This window comes from Muntiacus reevesi, chromosome 5 (genome assembly GCF_963930625.1).
Source record: "Muntiacus reevesi chromosome 5, mMunRee1.1, whole genome shotgun sequence".
Classification (NCBI taxonomy): domain Eukaryota; kingdom Metazoa; phylum Chordata; class Mammalia; order Artiodactyla; family Cervidae; genus Muntiacus; species Muntiacus reevesi.
In genome coordinates this window covers 17,755,809-17,782,095 of record NC_089253.1, presented here as the reverse complement: position 1 = coordinate 17,782,095, position 26,287 = coordinate 17,755,809, and the positions used below count along the sequence as shown (strand labels likewise).

Genomic DNA, 26,287 nt, shown 5'->3' with positions numbered 1-26,287 from the left:
CTCAAGCAATGTGGTTTTAAAAATCAAAAGAATACCAAAATCCCAAGTGACAAGAGCACAGTCATGTATCAATTAATGGGTTTATTCCACAAAAAGGATAAATAGTTCTTTATCAGTATTTTGCTGTATGTTAGACACTGTGATTGACATCAGGATAAGTAAGATGCTACAACTCTTGCAAAAGGGACTCAGTTGGATAGGCAGCTGGAATCTGTTAACCTACAAATATGGCACATTTACACAAGTCAAAAATTTGAGAAGCTACTCTCAATAGTCTATTCTGAAGGGTAGTAAGAGGTACCTTGAAAGTTTCTGGCAAAAATCCAGCAAGAAAAATCAAATCTCTATCATAGTGATTTTATATTCATAGATAAGAGTAAACCATATACCTAAAATACACCCAAGTGGAAAGAGTATAATTGTTAAGTTCATCTTTCCAAGAGATCTACTTTTTATCAATAATCTACATAGGAAGGGAAATAAGGTTTTAGTATAAAATAGATTGAGATTCAAATCCAGGCTCTATCAACAGTGTGATCCTGTCAAGGTAAATCACCTCTCTCAATTTCAGGGTCTTCTGTAAAATGGAGGTTATCTTGCTAAAAAAACTGATGAGATTAGGAAGACATCTAATCAGATCTTCATGGTGCCACAGCTACATATATAAATGCAAACCTGAAAATGGACCCAGAAAAACACAACAAGAACAAACTGGAACACAAGAAGAAAACAAAGAGAATTAAGAGCTGTTAGGAAGTAGACTGGGCTTTCCTGGTGGCTCAGTGGTAAAGAATCCACCTGCAATGCAGGAGCCATAGAAGATGTGGGTTCAATCCCTGGGTCGGGAAGATCCCCTGGAGGGGGGCACAGCAACCCACTCCAGTATTCTTGCCTGGAGAATCCCATGGACAGAGGAGTCTAGCAGGCCACAGTTCATAGAGTTGCAAAGATTCAACACAACTGAAGTGACTTAGCAGCAGCAGGAAGTAGATCAGTGTTCTTCAAACTGTAAATATTGTTTCAAGATACTTTTGTTTCAAATATATTTAAAATACCCAATATGTAAATAAAACTTGCAAGGTACATAGGAAACGACTGAGCGTCTTCACTTTCACTTTTCACTTTCATGCACTGGAGAAGGCAATGGCAACCCACTCCAGTGTTCTTGCCTGGAGAATCCCAGGGATGGGGGAGCCTGATGGGTTGCTGTCTATGGGGTCGCACAAGAGTCGGACACAACTGAAGCGACTTAGCAGCAGCAGCAGCAGGCTTCCCTGACAGCTCAGGGGTAAAGCATCTGTCTGCCAATGTAGGCGATGTAAGAGATGTGGGTTTGATTTGTGAGTGGGGAAGATCCCCTGGAGGAGGAATGCCAACCCACTCCAGGCATTCCTGCCTTGGAAATCCTATGGACAGAGGAGCCTGGCAAGCTACAGTCCATGAGGTCGCAAGACTCAAGACACGACTTAGCAACTAAACAACAAACCCTATACTATACTGAATGGGCTGCCTTATTAGATCTGTACACAATATGATAGTAAACATGTTGAAGTTAAGGTTACTGCTAGATCAAGAGAAAATTCCCTGACTGTTGCATTTTTATATATTGTGGAGATATATATGAATTTAGTATATGGAGAAATATTTTTGTATATAAACATAAAATTCACCATTTTAGTCATTAAGTGTATAATTTAGTGGTCTTAATCAATCACATTCACAATGCTGTATAATCATTGATATTTCTTATTTCCAAAAGTTTTTTTATTATCCAGACAAAAACTTTCTTTTGGCCACACCACTTGGCTTGTGGGATATTAGTTCCCCAACGAGGGACTGAACCCAGGCCCTCGGCAGTAAAAGGGTGGAATCCCAATCACTGGACTGTCAGGGAGTTCCCTTCAACAGAAGATCTTTAAGTTTTAAGGAATTAACTCCCAATTCTCCTCCCACTCTGTAGCACCTCATAATCTCTAATCTACTTTAATATATGTTCTTTTGTGTCTGGCTTCTTTTACTTAGCATAATGTTTGCAAGGACTGCCCATGTGACAGCAAATATAAGAAGTTCTTTCCTTTCTAAGGATGAAAAATATTGCATTGTATGAATGTATCACATTTTGTTTACTGATGGACATTTGGGTAGTGTCAACCTTTGGGCTATTATGGATTAAGCTACAATAAATACTGGCATACAAGTGTCTGTGAGTCTGTTTTCGGTTCTTCTGAGTATACAGCGAGGTGCAGAACTGATGGGTCACACAGTAGTTATATGTTTAGCTTTTTCTTTTTTGACTGTACAGCACACCATGTGGAACCTTCCCGACCAGGGATGGAGCTCGTGGCCCGTGTATTAGAAGCACAGTCTTAACCACTGGACCACCAGGAAAGTCCTGTTTAGCTTTTTAAGGATGGGCCAAATGGTTTTCCACATCAGCTGCACCATTTTGTATTCCCATCAGTTTCAGCATCTCCACAAATTCATCATATTTATGATTTTCCTTTAAGAGTTACCCTATTAGGTATAAAGTAATACTGTGCTTCTAATTTTCATTTCTTCAATGGCTAATGATGCTGATTAATCGCTATTTTTACACAACTTCTTTCAAAACACATTAATACTAGAGTTATAGGTAAAGGAGCAACACTTCTGAGTATACCATGGAGAGGTTCTGAATAATACAAGTGTGCACACTTGGGGGAAAAAAAAACCTCTGGATGGGAAAAGCAGGTTTCTGAAGTCTACTACAAGGGCACGCTTGCACAGAAGATTTCCCAGCCATAATTAAGGCACTGATCCCTTCTGACTGGAAAAGTCTTCAGATTTATTATCAACACAAAACATTCACTGGACCACCTGAAGTTCAGAAGAAAAACTAAAGCAGATGCAACTCAACAATTTTGTATCTACAAATATAAATAATTTGGTCTAAGTTTCTGTCAATTTCCAAAAGAATGCCAGACACAGAAAAGAAGTAAAACTCTTACTATTTTCCTGACAATTTATTTTTAATATTTAAACAACATTTGCTGGGTTCCAACTATTTGATAAGTACTATGCTGAGAGAATTCACACATACTTTCACAAGAACTGACTAAACTTACATACCTAGTAATCAGCAGAGTTCAGGTTTTTCCCGGTTAGAAATCCGGTGCTCTTACTACATTACCACATGCAGTTCACTCATGATGGTAAATCGTGGCCACTGACGCACTGAGCGTGAGTAAACGTGTGTGCGCCTAGTTGCTCAGTCATGTCCAACTCTTTGCAACCCCATGGACTATAGCCCGCCAGGATCCTCTGTCCACGGGGATTCTCCAAGAAAGAATGCTGGGGTGGGTCGCCATGCCCTCCTCCAGGGGATCTTCCCCACCCAGGGATCAAACCCAGGTGTCCCAAACTGCAGGTGGACTCATTACCACCAGGGAAGAATGAGTAAATGATACTCCTTAAAGAATATTTGCAGAGTTAAAAGCATGAAAATGCTTTCCAATATACAGAGCGTTACGTATTCATTTTGTGGCACAAGACAAACCTATGTTCAATCCTTGCTTCCTCATCTACTATTTATGTGACTTTGGGAGTTATTCATTCTCCATGATCTAGTTTGTGCTGTGAATTAAATGATACTGTATGTAAAATACCATAGGATCTAGTATATATTAAGTTCTCAAATATTAGCTCTTATCATTGTAACAAAAATGTAAGTTTTGGAGAAACTGAAACCCTCATAAATTGCTGATGAGAATGTAAAATAGTATAGTGACTATGGAAAACAGTTTGGCAGTTCCTCAAAAAAAAAATGCCATATGACCCAGCAATTTTATACACTCCTAGGTACATAGAGAAGAGAAAAATTCATGGCCACACTTTTATATCAACATTTATAGCAGAATTCCTAATAGCCAAAAGGTGAAAAAATCCAAATAACCATCAATTGAAAATGGATAAGTAAAATGTATTAACCATAAAATGGAAGAATGTTTTGCAATCAAAAGAAATGGAGTACTAATACATACTATATATAACATAACAAACTTTCAAATCATTATACTAAATGAAGGAGACACAGAAGGCCACACATTTTATGATTTCACCCATAAGGAATGTTCAAAACACACAAATTCATAGAGACAGAAAGGAGAGTGAGAGCTGGCTAGGATCTGAACAGGAAGGGGTTGTGACTGGAACAGATTGCTAATGGGTACAGAGTTTCTGCTTGGGGTGATGGAAATGTTCTGGAATTACATAGTGGTATGGCTGGACAACATAATGAATATACTAAAAATCAATTAATATATTTTAATACAGAAACTTTTATGTTGTATGAATTATACCTCAATTTTAAAAAGAAAAACAATTTAATAAACAAAGGCCAAAAAAATGAAACATAACAACCTTAGCTTATTTTTGAATAATAAAAGCCATATAGAACTATCTAACCCTTGTCAAAATATGTCCAAAATAACAAATGAAAAAAGATGGTCCTTATGACTTCCTAATAGATGACAAGCTGCCTAAGGAATAAAAGCAATGAGCCTTACTGAAACTGCCATTCTGATTAAAGGTATCTATTGACAAAATGGGCTTCCCTGCTGACTCAGACTACAAAGAATCTGCCTGCAATGCAGGACACCCAGATTCAATCCCCCAACCAATAATGACAAAGAAGCTTAAGTTGAACAGTTCTATGAAGACCTACAAAACCTTCTAGAACCAATACCAAAAAAAAAAAAAAAAGTCCTTTCCATCACAGGGGACTGGAATGCAAAAGTAGTAAGTCAAGAGATACACCTGGAGTAACAGGCAAGTCTGGCCTTGAAGTACAAAATGAAGCAGGGAAAAGGGTAACAGTGTTTTGCGAAGAGAAAGCACTGGTCATAGCAAACACCCTCTTCCAAAAACACAAGAGATGACTCTATACATGGACATTACCAAATGGTCAATACCAAAATCAGATTGATTATATTCTTCCCAGCTGAAGATGGAGAAGCTCTATACAGTCAGGAAAAATATGACCAGGAGCTGACTGTGGCTCAGATCATGAACTCCTTTTTGCAAAATTCAGACTTAAATTGAAGAACGTAGGGAGTATCACTAGGCCATTTAGGTATGACCTAAATCAAATCCCTTACTAATTATACAGTGGAAATGACAAATAGATTAAAGGGATTAGATCTGATAGAACTCTTGAAGCTCTATGGACATAGTTTTGTGACACTGTACAGGAGGAGGTAAAAAAGCAATTCCCAAGAAAAAGAAATGCAAAAAGGCAAAATGGCTGTCTGAGGAAGCCTTACAAATAGCTGAGAAAAGAAGAGAAACGAAAGCAAACGAGAAAAGGAGATATACCCATCTGAATGCAAAGTTTCAAAGAATAGCAAAGAGAGATAAGAAAGCCTTCCTCAGTGATGAATGCAAAGAAATAGAGGAAAACAACAGAATGGGAAAGACTCTCTTCAAGAAAACTGGAGATATCAAGGGAATATTTCAAGCAAAGATGGGCATAATAAAAGACAGAAACAGTGCGGACCTAACAGACGCAGAAGATATTAAGAAGAGGTGGCAAGAATACACAGAAGAACTATACAAAAAAGATCTTCATGACCTGGATAACAACAATGGTATGATCACTCAGCTGTCACCTAGAGCCAAACATCCTAGAGTGTGAAATCAGGTGGGCCTTAGGAAGCATCACTACGAACAAAGCCGTAGAGGTGATGGAGTTCCAGCCGAGCTATTTCAAATCCTAAGGGATGATGCTGTCGAAGTGCTGCACTCAATATGCCAGCAAATTTGGAAAACTCCACAGTGGCCACAGGACTGGAAAAGGTCAGTTTTCATTCCAATCCCAAAGAAGGGCAATGCCAACAAATGTTAAAACTACTTATTTTAAATGCTAGCAAGGTTATGCTCAAAATCCTTCAAACTAGGCTTCAACAGTACATGAACCAAGAACTTCCAGATGTATAAGCTCAATTTAGAAAAGGTAGAGGAACCAAAGATAAAATTGCCAGCATCTGATGGATCACAGAAAAAGGAAGAGAATTCCAGAAAAACATCTACTTCTGCTTCATTGACTACACTGAAGTCTTTGACTGTGTGGATGACAACAAACTGTGGAAAATACTTAAAGAGATGGGAATACCAGACCACCTGAACTGCCTCCTGTGAAATCTGTGTGCAGGTCAAGAAGCAACAGTTAGAACCAGACGTGGAACAACAGACTTGTTCCAAATTGGGAAAGGAATACATCAAGGCTGTATACTGTCACCCTGTTTATTAACTTATTCGTACAGTACATCATGTGAAATGCCAGGATGGATGAAGCACAAGCTAGAATGAAGACTGCCTGGAGAAATATTAATAACCTCAGACATGCAGATGATAACACTCTTATGAAAGCAAAGAGGAACTGTAGAGCCTCTTTGATGACAGTGAAAGAGAAGAGTGAAAAAGCTAGCTTAAATTTCAGCATTCAAAAAATGGAGATCATGGCATCCCATTCCATCACTTCATGGCAAATAGATGGGGAAACAATGGAAACAGTGACAGATTTGATTTTCTTGGGCTCCAAAACTGCTGCGGACAGTGACTGGAGCCATGAAATGAAAAGACACTTGCTCCTTGGAAGGAAAGCTATGACAAAATTAGCATATTAAAAAGCAGAGACATTACTTTGCCAACAAAGGTCCATCTAGTCCAAGCTGTGGTTTATTCAATAGTCATGTACGGATGTGAGAGTCGTACCATAAAGAAGCCTGAGCGCTGCAGAATTGATGCTTTTGAACTGTGGTGTTGGAGAAGACTCTTGAGAGTCCCTTGGACTGCAAGGAGATCCAACGAGTCCATCCTAAAGGAAATCAGTCCTGAACGTTCATTGGAAGGACTGATGCTGAAGCTGAAACTCCAGTACTTTGGCCACCTGATGCAAAGAATTGACTCATTTGAAAAAGACCCTGACACTGGGAAAGACTGAAGGCAGGAGGAGAAGGGGACGACAAAGGATGAGATGGTTGGATGTCATCACTGACTCGATGGACATGAGTGTGCGTGAACTCTGGGAGATGATGAAGGACAGGGAAGCCTGGCATGCTGCAATCCATGGGGTTGCAAAGAGTCAGACACGACTGAGTGACTGAACAAGAACCATTATCTAATTTAATCACTTTCCAAAGAGTTCTGCGATTATGTATTATCTTCCCTTTACTTTTGAGGGACAAATGAGGTTAATTTTCTGTTGAGTGGTAGATAGACACCCCAGAAAAGACACATTAGGTTATTTTCTACTAAATGTCATTATCCCTCTAGTACTGAACACCAGGAAATACTCTGCTTATCCAAATAAACATATTTATTTTCACATTTTAACATTTCTTAAAATCAAGAGCCTTTTAAAATCCATTGATCACTACATTCAGTGTGACAGTATTTCTTTTTTCACTGAAAAACTGTCTCTAAATCACTGGTATGGCATGCACCGAAGAAATCACAAAACTGAAGAAAAATAGCAGTAATAAATTACCATTTGTCTCTTAGAAATAATTCAGAGCTAAAGGAAATCAATTCCTTTAAAGGATAATTAATTAAAAATTAGCTTTTCTATTACTTTTAGGGCCTTTTTACTGCTGCGTTTGAGCAGGAGGCAGGGTGGCAGAAAAGCAGACATACAGGTACTGAATTTCTTGAAGGCACATATCTGTTTATCCATGATAAGATGTCTTAACTTGCTCATGTGGTATCTAAAGTCATTAGCAATCACAGCAAACAGAGGAGTTTCATGGTAGCATAAGAGTTTACTGCCAGAGAAGTTTTTTTATGACTCACCAAGTAAAAGCAATGTGAAGCCCAACAAGGCCAAGGTCAATCCAACTAAGGGGTTAACAGATCTTTGCAGAACTGCTGTTTTAAATTTCTACTAACTAGATTTCTTTATTTTTAGGAGGGTAACTTCACCTTAAAAGTCACCAGCTAGATTTTCAGGTTCCTTTACATACTGGATGATATTGGAGCATATATGTTAGCAAGTCCAGGATAGAGCACAACAATGAATGCCCTTCTTGAGGTGAGCTGCTAGACACCTCTCTTTGCCGCTATCAGGTATCAAGACTTACTGACTCTACCTTCCAAATATTGATAGCTCTCACCTAAATCCTTTTCCTTCCATGTTGCTGCTGTTTACTCAGTCGTGTCCAACTCTTAGCGATCCCATGGACTATAGCCCGCCAAGCTCCTCTGTCCATGGGATTTCCCAGGCAAGAATACTGGAATGGGTTGTCATTTCCTTCTCCAGAGGATCTTCCTGATCCAGGGATCAAACCTGCAACTCCAGCATTGCAGGCAGATTCTTTACCATCTGAGCCACCAGGGAAGCCCTTTCTTTCCATACTTACTGCCAAAACCTTAATTCAGGCCTCTTAATTGGTTGGTTGAATTACTACAGTAACTTTCTTTCACATGAACCCTAGGCTTCCACTCACTGCCATTCTCCATATTATAGTGAAGTCAAACTATCGGTAATTTCCTAGCAAATTTCTGCTCATTCTACAGGTCTCAGTTAACTGTTTAAGAGAAACACAACAAGACACGGCAAACATGCCATTGCTGACTGATTTGTGGTAGCAGTGTAGTCTGCTAAACTAGGGTTGGAGGAAAAGTTTAGATTGGTAACATCTGCTATGAGCCAAAGACCAGGGTCTAACAGATAATGGATATTAGCTCTAGATTTAAACAGAATTTGCTCTCCATAATACAAATGCACAACAGTATCACTTTGAGAAAGATAAAAGATCAAAAGCCATGTTAACAGGGAAAGTAAAATTTCCACTAGAAAAATATCTAATGTAACCAATAAATAGAAGTAAGAAGTAAACACGGAGTTAATCTTATTAGCAGTCAAGTGAAAGAAACTTGAAATAATTTAAATAATTAATTCACCTAACATTGATGTATAAAAGCTGCAAAAAGCATTCAAGATGCTTATAATTTACAACAAAGACAAATATAAGGGGCAATACCAACAGTATTTTAAAGCACTAAATTCAGGAAGCCCTGGGCTTGAATGCTGGCTCTGCCATTTCTAGCAATGTGAGATCTGTCTGGTTATTCAGTTTCTCAAAATCAACTACCTTGTGCATAAGAGGAGGATAATATTTAGTTCAAAAGCGAGCTATGTAAGGAAAGTATTAAACACAGTTCCTGGTACATAGTGTACATGCAATAAAAAATATATGGTAATTTCTATAATGGAGTTACACATAAATCCACGGAGGAACATTTGGAATGTCTTCCTGCGAAAAGAAAGGTCTCAAGAAGAAAGTTAATACTTGAGGTTATATTTAAAGGGTAACTGTTTGACAAGCAAACAGGTTTGTGCGAAGGCATCCTAGGCAGAAGACACAGTATATGCAAATACTCTAGGAATGAAGAAGATCCCATGTTCCATGAATGACACAGAATATGAGTCAACTAGCAGGGTACACAAGAGAGACTGCCATTAGATGTGGCTAAAGAAAGTGGCTAAATCATTAAGAGTTTTGAATGCTATGACAGAGTTTAGATTTTTAAGAGAAAGAGAATCACTAAATAACTCTTAAAGTGATATAACAGCTACTTTTAAACCTTTGTGTTTAATATGCCAGAATCATGGTTTGAGGTCAGGATGTTGGTGGGGATATGAATACATCATGGATTCAATATGTATGAGAAGATCAAGGAATAAGATAATTTGGCTTTTGGTACATGTTGAGTTTGATTTTGCTACAAGAAGCAGTTCACTAGGCAGTCAGTAGGATATAATGGCGATGTGTGTAATCTGGTGTAAAAGCCTGAAGTAGACTAAAGCTTTGGGAGTCAGTGTTGGATAAAACTTTTTCTAGCAATCGACTTTTAAGGAAACTGATTACTTAGCGACTCCATACAAATACATTTGTTCAGTCACTCCACATGCTTAGAGCTGGGTAAATGGTGGTCCAAAAGATAGACATTGTTCCAATCTGCTTATGAACCAGCAGATAACTAATATGAGAGATACTGAAAAACAGGCAAAAGCAGCTCTGCAGCAAGTACAGATATGCTCTTTACTCATCCTTGTCCTTTTTATCTATCCAGCAGATGAATACCAAGTGGCTTTCTGGTATTCAAATTTCATAAAGAACAAAACTAAGAGAAATAGAGAAATAGATGGTTAATGTTAATGTGCTTTCTAGGCCAGGTGTCAAAACTTTTTCCCGTAAACAGCTGATAGTATTTTAGGCTTTGTTGATCATATAGTCCATTAAACAGATCACTGACCATTGCACTGTACAGCTTGAAAGCAGTCATAGATCATATGTAAATGAATAGGAGCAATGTCAAATATTAGTTTATTTACAAAACCAAGGAGCTACCTGGATTTGGCTATCATGTGCCAGTTTCTTCTCTAGACTATCAACAGTACTCTTAACAATGTAGAGAGAAGAATGGCTAAAATTCCTTATACAGCTTTTGGCCACAGAAAAACTTGTACTTTGATTTTTAAATTATATTTCTAGCAAAACTATAACTTTACATAAACTTTATTATCAAATATTGATCAGTTATACCCAGTATTGATACTATTATCAGGTTTCATATAAAATGTCCACGCCTGATGATTTAGAGAAGAAAAAAATATACACAAATAATCATAAGGTTCATTTTTAAAACAACGATTTCTTTCTTACTGCCCATAAAGAAAACTTCATTGCTTTTAAGGTTACAAAGTCAGAAAAACCTTGGTTGGTAACTTAGTTTTGTGTCCTTTGCAAAGTTATTTATAATCACAGTTCATTTACTCAGCAAATAATTATTAAGCACCGATGTGTCAAGCACTGTACTATGCATGATATTTATCAAGGGTGAGCAAACTTTTTTTGTAAAGCACCTGACAGTAAATATTAGGCTTTGCAGGCCAAGAGGTTAAGTCAAGAATCTTTTACTGGCATCTCTGTAAGGAGAGAAAACATTTCCACATATTCTTTGATGAAATTTAAAATACAATAACTATATGTGATATACTAGGTAGTATATATACATTATGTTATGTGTAATATCTAATAATTAATAATTGTACAATTTTTGTAATTCAGATATACTAATGAGATGCAGAGAATTATTTGGGGGTGGAGAATAGCTGACTTAATTGGAATTCAAAGTATTTACTCTTTCAAGAAACTGATTGTAAATGTTGTTTGTAAAAGAATATTCTTGGCTCACAAACCTTTATGAAAATAGGCAGAGGGCCATAATTTGAGGGCTTTTGATGTATATGAAAGTCAATAAGGCATACAAGGTCTAGTTCTCATGAATTCTCATGAAGGACAGACATTTTTTAAAAGGCAATTCCAGTTTTGTCATCTGCAAAATGGGGATATCCATCTATGAACCTACTCCTGCTGAGTTTGCGTTGAGTTCACATACAGAAGGTACTTTCTCCTTCCTTTTTTTCTAAAGGACTGTATTTAAGGCCATAAAAATGTGAAGACTAAATAAAGTGGCCTAGACAGCAACGAACAGAATACAACTAAGATTCCATAGAGTCATTACAGTAAAGACACCTCCATGTTGAGCTTATTTTCATTTGTCTTTGTGATTCATATAAAGCCATCTATTTTTGCCTTCAGAATTTAAGAAACAACCTACCAGGTCAGTAAACATGTTAAGAGATTTTGTTGTGTGGTAGAAGGAGAAGAGGAGAAGTGGACGACAGAGGATGAGATGGTTGGATGGCATCACTGACTCATTAGACATGAGTTTGAGCAAATTCTGGGAGATAGTGGAGGACAGGGAAGCCTGGCATGTTGCAATTCAGGGGGTAGCAAAGAGTCAGACACAACTTAGCAACTGAACAACATTAACTGAATTACATTAACATATCTTTTATATATCTTAAAAACAAGGTAATAATATAAGTTTTGATAGTATCTTCAGAATATATCATCTTTAACAGTCTCCTTCTCGAAGCCAACGTCAGACATTAGTTTTGAGTCCATTCATACGTTATTTCATTAAATTCTCACAATTCTGAAAGATGAATGCTAATATTTAATAACATTGCATTTTCCCCAGATTTACAGATCAATCAGCTTAGATTCGGACAAGTGATAAAAGTCTCCTGACATCAACAGTGCTGAGAAACCAAGAAGGGAGCACAGATTTTTTAACATCAGAACTCTGGATAGGGACTTCCCTGCTGGCTCAGTGGTAAAAGAATCTGCCTGCCGGTGCAGGAGACACGGGTTTGATCCCTGGTCTGGGAGGATTCCACATGACAGAACTACTGAGCCAGCACTCTAGAGCCCAGGAACCAGAACTGCTGAGCCCGCATGCCACAGCCACTGAAGCCCGTGTGCCCTAGAGCCCATGCTCCCCAACAAGAGAAGCTATCGCAATCAGAAGCCCATGTATCAAAACCCAGTTCAGTTCAGGCGCTCAGTTGTGTCCGACTCTTTGCAACCCCATGGACTGCAGCAGGCCAGGCTTCCCTATCCATCATCAACTCCTGGGGTTTACTCAAACTCATGTCCATTGCGTCGGTGATGCCATCCAACCATCTCCTCCTCTGTCGTTCCCTTCTCCTCCCGCCTTCAATCTTTCCCAGCATCAGGGTCTTTTCCAAGAAGTACCAAAACTAGAGAGAGCCCATGTCCTGCAACAAAGTCCCAGCAGAGTCAAAACAAAAAATATTTTAATTAAAAAAAAAAGTTAATGGAGAGTTTATAGTTATTTAAATAAAATAGTAGCGACATTAGCATATCAAAAAAGATAAGGGAAAATATACATTTATATATAAGAGTGTGTATGTGTGTATAAACTTTACAGGGTAGCAAAAGTCTTAAAAATCAGGGGGAAAAAAGGATAGTAAACATACATATGAAGTTAGCAAATCCCTATAAATATCTAAGTAGAAAAATTATTTTTTAATACGAAAGGACGAAGCATGTTCTCCTACATAATAGGATGAAATTAGAAATCAAAAACAGGAAAACACTGGGGAAATTCAGAAACGTGGAAACAACATACTACTAAATAACCAATAGGTCAAAAAAGAAATCAGAAAGGAAAAGAGAAAATACTTAGAAATGAATGAAAATAAAAAACAATGTGCCAATTTATACGATGAAGCCAAGCAGGGATTAGATGGAAGAGCTGAAAATAAATATATTGGAAAAAAAGGAATACCTCAAACTGATAATCTAAACTTTCACTTTAAGGAAAGAAGAACTAAACACAAAGCAAGTGGAAGGAAGAAAATAATCAAACAGAAAAACAACAGAGAAATTCAATTAAACCAAAAGTAGTAGGTTCTTAAAAAGATAAAATTTTACAAAGCTCTAACTAGACTGACCAGGAAGAAAGAGAACACTAAATCAGTAAAAAGAGGAAAGAAACGAGGAACATTACTACAGACTTTGGAAAAGTAAGAATTGTAAGTGAATGCTATGAACAACTGTATGCCAATAAAACAGATAATCCCCTGGAGAAGGGAATAGCTACCCATTCCAGTGTTCTGGCCTGGAGAATTCCATGGACAGAAGAGCCTGGTAGGCTACAGTCCCTGGGGTCACAAAGAGTTGGACACAACTGAGCAACTTCACTTCAAAACAGTTAATCTAATAATATGAACAGTTTCCTGCAAAGGCACAAATGTTGAACTTGACACAACAAGAAATACAAATCTGAATAAACCAGTAACAATTAAAAAGACTGGTTTAACAAACAAAAAAATTTTCAACAAAGAAAAGCCCAAGCCCACATGGCTTCACTGTTCAATTCTAATACCTTACAAACATCCATAAAAAAAATAAAAGCAGAGGAAACATTTCTCAATTCAACATTAGACCAGCATTGCCCAGATTTTAAAACCAGACAAAGATACCTCAAGAAAAAGAAAATCGAGATTTGTTATGAACATAGGCACAAAAATCTTCTAAAATAAATTAACAAATCAAACCTAACAACATATAAAAAAGATCGTGGCCCATGACCAAATAGGATTGAATGCAGGATTGCAAGGTTTCAACATGTGAAAACTAATCAATGTAACACACTACAGATCATTAAAGGACAAAATTCACGTGGTTATCTCAATAGATGCAGAAAAAAACACTTGACAAAATCCAACAGTTTTCATGACAGAAATACTCAACAAACCAGGGGGGCAAAGAGAATTTCCTCAATCTGATAAAGGACATCAATGAAAAACCCTCAAATAACATACATACATAATAAAAGCTGAAAGACCAAAAACTTTCTCCCGAGGATCAGGAACATGACAAAGATGTCTGCTCTCATCATTTCCATCCAACAGTGTATTAGAAGTTCCAGGAAAGCAATTACACAAGAAAAATAAATAAAGGGCATCCAGACTGAAGAGGAAGTAAATGTTTGCAGATGACCTAATCATGTACATAGAAAATCTTAGGAATTTACTATAGAAAAAGCTATTTGAGCTAATAAATGACTTTGGCAAAGTTGCAACATATAAGATCAATATACAATCATCAGTTGTATTTCCACAACACTAGAAATGAATGATATGAAAATGAAATTAAGAAAATTCCATTTTCAATACTATCAAAAATGGCAAAATGCTAAGGAATAAAGTCTAAGACCAGAGTTCGAAAACTGCAAAATATATATTTTTTAATTTTACTTATTTTTAGGCCACGCCACATAGTACATGGGATCCTAGTTCCCTAACAATGGATTGAACCTATGCCCCTGCATTGGAAGTGCAGGGTGGCCAAGGAAGCGCCCACAAAATACTGTTGAAAGGAATTGAAGACTTACATATTTTGAAAGACATCTCATGTTCATGGATCAGAGAACTTACTATTATTAAGAAGCCAATACTCCCCAAGTTTATCAACAAATTATATACAATCCCTATACAAATTCTAACTGGCATTTTCGCAGATGCTGATCCTCAAGGATAAGCTTAAGGATAAGGAAATGAAAGTGACGTAGAATAGCCAAAACAATTTTGTAAAAGATAAACAATTTAAATACTTGCCACAAAGCTACAATAACCAAAACAATATGAGTGTGCTGTGTGCTTAGTCACTCAGTCACGTCCAACTCTTTGTGACCCTCTGAACCACAGCCCACCAGGCTCCTCTGTCCATGGGGATTGTCCAGGCAAGAGTACTGGAGGGGATTCCCATGCCCTCCTCCTGGGGATCTTCCCAACCCAGGGGTCGAAGCCAGGTCTACCACATTGCAGGTGGATTCTTTACTGTCTGAGTCACCACAGCAACCAAGACTATATGGTACTAGCATAAATAACAACATGAAAGTCAACAGAATGAAGACTTCAGAAATAAACTCTCACACTCATGGTCGACTGACTTTCTACAAGGATGTAAAGGCAACCCAGTGAGGGAATAAATAATGTTTTTGACAAATCATAACAGAACAAACAGATATCCATGTGTGAAAGAATATAGCTGAACTCCTATCTAAGGGTATATTCAAAAATTAAATGGGTTAGATCTAAATTTAAGAGCTAGAAGTATAAAGGCTCTCAAAACATAGGATTAGATTTTCACGATCCTGTGCTGGGCAATGACTTCTTATATATGACACTGAAGCACTAGCCACAAAAGAAAAAAACTGGAGTTAATCTAAATTAAAACTTCCATGCATCAGAAGACATTACATAGAAACTGAAAAGATAACACATAATTGGAGAAGATATTTGTGAACCATAAATCTGTTAAGTGTCTAGTATGCAGTATATATTAAAAAAAAACTCAAAAACAAAGACAGTCAATTAAAAGATGGACAAGGATATGAACAGACATTTTTCCAAAGAAGACACACAAGCACATGAGGAAAAGGCTCAACAGCATTTAAACATTAAGGGAAATGCAAATCAAAACCACAACGAGGTAGCACTTCATCTCCACTGGGATGAATAACATCACTCATTCGATAACAAGTATTGGTAAGGAGGGATGTGGAAACGTTGGAGCCCTTATAGGTTCCTATGGGAAATGTAAATCATTGGAGCTGTTCTGGAAAAAGTTTGGTAGTTTCTCAAAAAGTTAAAAAATTACCATATGACCTACCAATTTTACCCTTAGATAAATATTCAAAAAATTGAACACATCTACCAAAACACTTGTTCAAAAATGTTCATAGCAGTACTATTTATAATAGCCAAAAGACAGAAAGAAGTCAAATATCATAAACTGATAAATGGATAAAATGTAGTATTATCCACATAACAGACTATTAACCAGGCTCAAAAAGGAACAAAGTTCTGATACATGCTACAACATAAATGAGCCTTAAAAACATTATGCTAAGGGAAAGAAGCCAGACACAAGGGCTACAAACTGTAACTCTATTTATATGAAACCTCCAGAATATGCAAATCCATAGAGTCAGAAAAGAGATCAGTGGTTGCTAAGGACTAGGGAAGGAGGAAGTAACTGCAGATGGGTATGAGGGTTTCTTTTAGGGGCAATGAAGAGGTTCTGTTTTGGATAACGGTGATGGTTGCACAACCTTATGAATATACTAAAAAACACTGAACTGCATACTTTCAAAGAGCAAATTTTATGCTATGTGAATATATTTCAATTAAAAAAACACTCAGAATCTGTGGTTATGACCATAAAACTTAAGGGTTTTAAAATCATCTTGTTCTAATTTCCACATTTTATGAAGAAACTGAGATACAAGGGGGGCAAAAGCAGATCATCCATGGACCCAAAGTTTGTTAACAGCAGAGCTGAGATCAGTCCTGGGTGTTCATTGGAAGGACTGATGCTGAAGCTGAAACTCCAATACTCTGGCCACCTCATGCGAAGAGTTGACTCATTGGAAAACAACCTGATGCTGGGAGGGATTGGGGGCAGGAGGAGAAGAGGACGACAGAGGATGAGATGGCTGGATGGCATCACCAACTCAATAGACATGAGTTTGAATAAACTCTGGGAGTTGGTGATGGATAGGGAAGCCTGGTGTGCTGCAATTCACGGGGTCGCAAAGAGTCGGACATGACTGAGCGACTGAACTGAACTGACACATACTATGTGATCTCAAAGGAAAATGACAACTTTATTGGGTCTTGTCTGTACCTTAATTAAGTTGACTAGGGTGATTTTAAGGAACAGCTGAGAGGAAACATGAAGAGTCCTGAGCACAGAGTTTGGCACAAAAGATATGTAACTCTCTAAAATCTTTAGGACTCTAGACCAGTGCATAGTTGCTGCAAAAGTTATAGTAGTCATATGGATTTCTGGTTCATATTTTGCAACTTTATGAGAACATTTTAAAAGTCAGAGCACATTATGAAACATAACATCAGTTTATGCTAGATAGAATAATCTTTCAGAGAAGGTGATTTATAAATATTTACCTTGATCAAGTATTTTTCCCATCTGTCTGCTGTAACAGATTTACCAATCTTCCTCATCAGTTTCAAATGGAGCTCCACCAATTCTTTAGGTACTTAAAAGGAAGAAAAAATACTGTTAGTCAGCAAAATAAAACATTTCTAATGAGATTATTGAAAAAAAAAAGAACTTTCTTGAAAGATGACTACTTTTTCAATACAGATGTTGATCTAGTTATCTTTTAGAACTCTAAATCCGAAAAGACTACACTAGGATAAGAAACAACTAAAAACCACTTTCTTAAAGATAAGGAAGAATATTCACGTTATCTTTCAAAACATCAACAACTGAGAGTGAACTCTAGAATTCCCTGGTGGTCCAATGGCTAAGGCACCATGCTTCCACTGCAGCTTGATCCCTGGTTGGGGAACTAAGATCCCACACGCTGCACACAGCCAAAAAAATAGGGGAAAAAAGGGGGGGTGGTGGTGAACTCTAAATGTAGACATTTCGGTGATAACGTATCAACGTAGGGTTCATTCATTTTACCAAATGTACCATGATACTGTGGAATATGGACAGTGAGAGACGTTTTATTAATATATTCCTAGGGAAAGACCGTATATATGAACTCTCTATACTTTGTGCTGAATTTCTTTGTGTGAATCTAAAACTGCTCTAAAAAATAAAGTCTATTAAAAAAAAAATCAAGTAAAAGCAATTAACCATACAATTAAAATTTCTACTGTATATTTCTCATATTTGATTTCTTGACTGAGACTGCAAACCAAGACATGGATTCACAGAATTAGAAAGGGATGAATGAATATAAATTCCTATTGATAGATATCTCAGAAAAAGAGCCTAATCGTTTTCAAACTATTGCAGAAAACTACCCTTCTGATCTATTACTTACCTAATGTGCTAAACTCCTCTACAGCATCCCTATAAATCTTTGCTTGACAAGCTTTAGGGACAGAACATTTACTCAATCTTAGAAAATTCTAATTATTAGAAAGTTACCCTTATACAAAGTAAAACCTCTGCCTACTTACATCTTCCTCTCCCTGGTTCTTGCTCTTATTCTCTAGTTTCAAAGAAAATATTTTCAATTCCTCTTTTAATAGAACCTTCAAATATTTGAAGATAGCTATATTTCTGCTTTATTGACTATGCCAAAGCCTTCGACTGTGTGGATCACAATAAACTGTGGAAAATTCTGAAAGAGATGGGAATGTTAGATCACCTGACCTGCCTCTTGAGAAACCTGCATGCAGGTCAGGAAGCAACAGTTAGACCTGGGCATGGAACAACAGACTGGTTCCAAATAGGAAAAGGAGTACGTCAAGGCTGTATATTGTCACCCTGCTTATTTAAGTTATATGCAGAGTACATCATGAGAAACGCTGGGCTGGAAGAAGCACAAGCTGGAATCAAGATTGCTGGAAGAAATATCAGTAACCTCAGATATGCAGATGACACCACCCTTATGGCTGAGAGTGAAGAGGAACTAAAAAAAAAAACTTGTTTCATCAAGGAACAACCTCTTGATGAAAGTGAAAGAGGAGAGTGAAAAAGTTGGCTTAAAGCTTAACATTCAGAAAACTAAGATCATGGCATCTGGTCCCATCACTTCATGGCAAATAGATGGGGAGACAGTAGAAACAGTGTCAGACTTCATTTTTTTGGGCTCCAAAATCACCAGATGGTGACTGCAGCCATGAAATTAAAAGACGCTTACTCCTTGGAAGCAAAGTTATGACCAACTTAGCATATTAAAAAGCAGAGACATTACTTTGCCAACAAAGGTCCGTCTGGTCAAGACTATGGTTTTTCCAGTGGTCATGTATGGATGTGAGAGTGGAACTATAAAGAAAGCTGAGAGCCAAAGAATTGATGCTTTTTAACTGTGGTGTTGGAAAAGACTCTTGAGAGTCCCTTGGACTGCAAGGAGATCCAACCAGTCCTTCCTGAAGGAGATCAGTCCTGGGTGTTCATTGGAAGGACTGATGCTGAAGCTGAAACTCCAGTAGTTTGGCCACCTCATGCTAAGAGTTGACTCACTGGAAAACACCCTGATGCTGGGAGGGATTGGGGGCAAGAGGAGAAGGGGACGACAGAGGATGAGATGGCTGGATGTCATCACCGACTCGATAGGCATGAGTCTGAGTAAACTTCGGGGGCTGGTGACGGACAGGGAGGCCTGGTGTGCTGCGATTCATGGGGTCGCAAAGAGTTGGACACGACTGAGCGACTGAACTGAACTGAACTGATATCTTCCCTAAAGTTTTCCCTTTCAACTATGTAAAGAACCAGAGTTCCTCCAAATATCCTCTGGGCATGAGCCTGATTATGTGGTATAAATGTATTAATTAGACCTGAGGGAAATAAAAGACACATACATTTAGCATTTCCCAAATACTGCTAGTAACCTAGGAGAAATTACATTTATTCTATCTAAAAAGTTTCCATAATCAAATATATTAGGAAAATGCTGTATCAAAAAATATATACTTATTTTTACTATAGAACTTCCTGAAGCCTTTATTGATTATAGTCTTACATGCAGTCTTATGTTCCTATCTTGGATATAGTCTGCAGCATTCTCTAATATATTTGGTCACGGAATCTTTTTCTGTGAAACACATAACACCTTGCAGTATACAAGGGCTCTGAAGTACAGGTTGAAAGGTGACTAATTTTTTTTTTCAGTTATTCTTTCAGACTCTTTATTCTCCACTAAAGTCACTTCTAACTTGAAATGACCCTTAAGTATAAAAACATTTTCCCATTCAACAAATGTCTGTGAGTCCACCTATATCAGTAAGCAAGAAATAGTAGCTACCTTTAATAGACCTACCTGAAGGACTCTTCTCAGAGGGGTAAACAGTGGGTGAGCTGGAGGTAAGGGGAAGAAGCACAGGGGGGATGATTAGAAACAAGTAAACTGACAATCAAACTCAGGCAAGACCAGAATGTATGGGACTGAGGGTACAGTGGAGAAAACGGGGGAAGGACATTGCTTACCAAAGTAATAAGACATAAAACGCTGAAAAACAAAGTGAGCATGGAACTGGAAGCACCCAGGTAAGGGGCATGATCATGTAGAACCTTATAAGGCCAGGCTACAAAGTTTACATTTTATTCAAAAGATACAAGAGAATGCTCTATAATTTAGAAAGCTCTCAAAAACTGAACTGCAGGAAAACATATTGCTTTTATTTGCTTATTTGTTTTAAGTAATGGTATGCAGGGAAGAGACTAGATATAAATTCTGGAAACTATCAATCCAGAAAGATGGTAGAAACCGGAACTAAGGCAGAAGTGGTGCCAAGAGAAGTGGGGGAGACTTGAGATATATTTAGGACAGAAATAACAAAACTTAGGGATTGGCTGCACAAAGTGAAAGAGTCCAGAAAAACGGAGGCATTGACAGGCAACTGAGTACATGCCAATGACAACAGATCAGGAAAAGACCTGGGCTCAATTCTTAGCTCTAGTACTTAAGAAGACCATGACCCTGGCCAAGTTCTTTCAACAATGATTCTCAAATTCCTCATCTGTAATAAAGAGTTGAACTGGCCATCTTAAAGTTTTAAAAACACAAAACATCATATAAAGCTGAAATACCTTTATTTTCATTTCTGTCATGATATTTGGGGATCCAAGGTCAGTCTCAATTGCTCCTTTTTCCTTTTCCCCAAACGCAGTAGTACCTTTCAACATCTCAAACCTGCTCCCTATTTCCCCCGATTTCTCCAGGATATCATTGCATCTTCTCACTTCAGAAAAACAGTTATGGATACTCTGCTGTATCCAAAGCAATCTACAGAAAAAAAGAAAAAGTACTGCTTCCATGCCACCTTCCAGTTCATAAATATCTCTGATGGCCCCTAATAAACTCATTCAGATTTCTCACCAAGGCCTCAGAGTCCCAACATTCAGTCTCAACCTAATTCTCCAATCCTCCTCTCTCTCTTCTACACTAAAATCCTTGATTCAAATCATTCTGGCCTGTTCAGTATCCACTAAGCATACTCAGTACACAACCCATCTTGACTTTATTCAAGCGCTCTAGTTTACTGTTTTCTGCCACTTGCATCATATTTATCTTTTAATGTCTGGTCAATAAAAGCCCCCAAAGTCTCTGTGATACCTTTACAATGATTCCAGCAACATTTTGTCCTTGGAATGCCTATGCCTATTATCTTCATCACTCATTTATCAGTTGAATAAAAGCTCTGCACTCGTGTTCGATGCATATCTTCCACATTACAGACAAATGAAATCACAAAAAATTTTGATACAATTGGTACCTATAAAATTTTTTAAATTTTTAAAGAAGTCAAAATAAATTTTATTTTAAAAAATCCAAAAGGACAAAAATAAATATATAAATATGATTTCATCTCACTTCACAAATATATTCATTCTTGATAAAGGCATATAGAAGTAGATTATATATTACTTGCCTTCCTTATTAAAGCACTGGCTCTTTCACAGCATTATCCAATACAAATACAAAATGAGTCACACAATTTCAGAATTTCCAGTAGTTCATTCATAAAAGTAAAAATAGGTCAAAATTAATTTTAATATTTTATGTTAAATTATAAAATTTAACACTATATAACTGATTATTTCAACATACTATTGTCATTTAAAATTTCAGATTTTTACATTTTTACTTGACATTTTACCTACTTATTTTTTAGTTGAGGTATAATTGACATATGACATAATATTACTTTCAGGTGTACATCATAACGATTTAATATTTCTTACACTGCAAAATGATCACCACAGTAAATCTAGTTAACACTCAACACCATACACTGTTATAATTTTTTTTCTTCTGAGAACTTTAAAAAATTTTTTATTTATTTATTGGCTGAGCTGGGTCTTCATTGCTGCATGTGGACTTTCTCTAGTTGCAGTGCACGGGATTCTCACTGTAGTGGCTTCTCTTGTTACAGAGCACCAGCTCCAGTGCTTAAGGGCTTCAGTAGTTGTGGTGCATGGGCTTAGCTGCCCCGTGGCATATGGAAACTTCTCAGATCAGGGGGTCAAACCTGTGTCCCCTGCATTGGCAGGCAGATTCTTAACTACTGGATCACCACAGAAGCCCTTATGAGAACTTCTAAGATCTACCTGCTTCAGTTCAGTTCAGTTCAGTCGCTCAGTCCTGTCTGAATCTATGCGACTGCAGGGACTGCAGCACGCCAGGCCTCCCTGTCCATCACCAGAGCTTACTCAAACTCGTGTCCACTGAGTTGGTGATGCCATGCAAACAAGGTCATCCTTTGTCGTCCTCTTCTCCTCCTGCCTTCAATCTTTCCCAGTATCAGGGTCTTTTCAAATGAGTCAGCTCTTCACATCATGTAGTCAAAGTATTGGAGTTTCAGCTTCAGCATGAGTCCTTCCAATGAATATTCAGGACTGATTTCCTTTAGGATGAACTGGTTGGATCTCATTGCAGTGCAGGGATTCTCAAGAGTCTTCTCCAACACCACAGTTCAAAAGCATCAATTCTTTGGTGCTCAGCTTTCATTATAGTCCAAATCTCACATCCATACATGACTACAAGAAAAATATAGCTTTGACTAGATGGACCTTTGTTGGCAAAGTAATGTCTCTGCTTTTTAACATGCTTTCTAGGTTGGTCCTAGCTTTTCTTCCAAGGAGCAAGCATCTTTTAATTTCACAGCTGCAGTCACCATCTGTAGTGATTCTGGAGCCCCCAAAAATAAAGTCTGTCACTGTTTCCATTATTTCCCCATCTATTTGCCATGAAGCGATGGGGCTAGATGCCATGATCTTGGCATAGTCAATATAGAAGAAATAGATATTTTTCTGGAACTCTCATGCTTTTTTGATGATCCAACAGATGTTGGCAATTTGATCTCTGGTTCCACTGCCTTTTCTAAATCTAGCTTAGACATCTGGAAGTTCATGGTTCACATACTTTTGTTGAAGCCTGGCTTGGAGAATTTTGAGCATCACTTTGCTAGCAGGTGAGATGAGTGCAATTGTGCAGTAGTCTGAGCATTCTTTGGCATTGCCTTTCTTTGGGATTAGAATAAAACTGACCTTTTCCAGTCCTGAGTTTTCCACTGCTGAGTTTTCCAAATTTGCTGGCATATTGAATACAGCACTTTAACAGCACCATCTTTTAGGATTTGAAACAGCTCAACTGGAATTCCATCACTTCCACTAGCTTTGTTCATAGGGATGCCTAAGGCCCACTTGACTTCACATCCCAGGATGTCTGGTTCTAAGTGAATGATCACACTATCATGGTTATCTGGGTCATGAAGATCTTTTTTGTATAGTTCTTCTGTGTATTCTTGCCACCTCTTCTTAATATCTTCTACTTCTGTTAGGTCCATACCATTTCTGTCCTTTATTGTGCCCATCTTTGCATGAAAAGATGCAAAGATGGACATAATTTTGGTATCTCTAATTTTCTTGAAGAGATCTCTAATCTTTCCCATTCTATTGTTTTCCTCTATTTCTTTGCATTGATCACTGAGGAAGGCTTTATTATCTCTCCTTGCTATTCTTTGGAACTCTGCATTCAAATGGGTATATCTTTCCTTTTCTCCTTTGCCTTTCACTTCTCTTCTTTTCACAGCTATTTGTAAGACCTCCTCAGAAAACCACTTTGCCTTTTTGCATTTCTTTTTCTTGGGGATGGTCTTGATCACTGCCTCCTGTACAATGTCACAAACCTCCATCCATAGTTCTTCAGGCACTCTTGTCTATCAGATCTAATCCCTTGAATCTATTTGTCACTTCCACTGCATAATAATAAGGGATTTGATTTAAGTCATACCTGAATGGTCTAGTGCTTTTCCCTAGTTTCTTCAATTTAAGTCTGAATTTGGCAATTAGGAGTTCATGATCTGAGCCACAGACAGATCCTGGTCTTGTTTTTGCTGACTGTATAGTTTCTCCATTTTTGGCTGCAAAGAATATAATCAACCTGATTTCGGTATTGACCATCTGTAGAGTCTTCTCTTGTGTCGTTGGAAGAGGGTGTTTGCTATGACCAGTGTATTCTCTTGGCAAAACTCTGTTAGGCTTTGACCTGCTTCGTTCTGTTCTCCAAGGCCAAATTTGCCTGTTACTCCAGGTACTTCTTGACTTTGTACTTTTGCATTCCAGTCCCCTAGAATGAAAAGGACATCTTTTTGGGGTGTTAATTCTAGAAGGTCTTGTAGGTCTTCATAGAACTGTTCAACTTCAGCTTCTTCAGCATTATGGGTCGGGCATAGACTTGGATTACTGTGATATTGAATGGTTTGCCTGGAAACGAATGGAGATCATTCTGTCGTTTTTGAGATTGCACCCAAGTACTGCATTTCAGACTCTTTGGTTGACTATGATGGCTACCCCATTTCTTCTAAAGGAATCTTGCCCACAGTAGTAGGAAAGGGTCATCTGAACTAAATGCTGCCATTCTGGTCCATTTTAGTTCATTGACTCCTAAAATGTCGATGTTCACTCTTTCCACCTGGTTTGACCACTTCCAGTTTACCTTGATTCATGGGTCTAATTTCAGGTTCCAATGCAACACTGCTCTTTACAGCATCGGACTTTTCTTCCATTACCAGTCACATCCACAACTGGGTGTTGCTTTTTGGTTTGGCTCCGTCTCTTCATTCTTTCTGGAGTTATTTCTCCACTGATCTCCAATAGCATATTGGGCACCTAGCAACCTGGGGAGTTCATCTTTCAGTGTCCTATCTTTTTCCCTTTTCATACTGTTCATGGGGCTCTCCAGGCAAGAATACTGAAGTGGTTTGCCATTCCCTTCTCCAGTGGACCACTTTATGTCAGAACTCTCCACCACGATCTGTCCGTCTTGGGTGGCCCTACACAGCATAGTTCAGTTTCACTGAGTTAGACAAGTCTGTGGTCCATGTGATCAGACTGGTTGGTTTTCTGTGACTGTGGTTTCTACTGGCTTAGTAACTTTCAAATATACAGTACAGCATTATTAACTGTAGTCACTATGCTGTATATTACCTTCCTATAACATGCTCACTTTGTAGCTGTTAAGTTTGTAACTTTTGACTGTTTTCATTCACTGTACACTTTTGGAGGATACTCAGTATTCAGAACATTATCATGTCATCCTTACAGCACATCTCAATTCACACCAGCCACATTTCAAGTGCTCAGGGGCCACATATAACTAGTGCTACTGCAGTGGATCACACAGAGCAAGCGTATTTAAAACTAAAATTTATAAATTGTAATTTACAATATATAAAATTTATAACTATAAAACCCCATAATTTACTAACAATCTACTTATTTCCTTTGTGGTGATACAGCTGACATATAACATTACATTCAGTTTCAGGTATATAACATAAAGATTTGATATCAAAAATTATTGCAAAATGATCATCACAATAAGTCTATCTAACATCCAATTTACTTATACTTTTTGCTGCAAACATAACTGATAGATTAATAACCTTATGGACACCTGTAGCTCTTAATATCTTGTCTGTTGATAAGAAACAGACAAGAATTTCAAAAGAAAAATTAACCAAGGTAATAGTTAAATTAAAAATATTACAATTCCCATACTTCACATTTTCTAAAACAGTGCTGTCAATATCTGCACTTTCCAAAACAGTAGTCATTAGCTGCATGTGCCTATTTAGTACTTGATATGTGGCTAATAAAACGAAAAGATTTAACTTTTATTTTTTTCCCAATGGAACTTAACTTTTAATTTTAGTGATTTTTTAAATTAATTTAAACAGCCACATGAGGCAAGTAACTAGAGTTTGGCACAGCCATAAATTACCAATCATATTTTTTTAAACATATGATCATTCTCTTAACACACACTTTGACAATCTGTAAATTCACTTATTTGTCACCTGGAACATTTCTTAATA

General features: G+C 37.5%; 1 protein-coding gene across 1 annotated transcript in view; it reads right to left on the bottom strand.

Annotated features, from left to right (window-relative positions):
* The window catches only part of RSF1 (remodeling and spacing factor 1), a 148,184-nt gene that overhangs the window by 75,089 nt on the left and 46,808 nt on the right, over positions 1-26,287 (bottom strand). Inside the window, exon 2 of the mRNA XM_065937197.1 lies at positions 17,390-17,481. Within this exon, the coding sequence (XP_065793269.1) occupies positions 17,390-17,481 (92 nt within the window). The remainder of the gene's footprint in view (positions 1-17,389; positions 17,482-26,287) is intronic.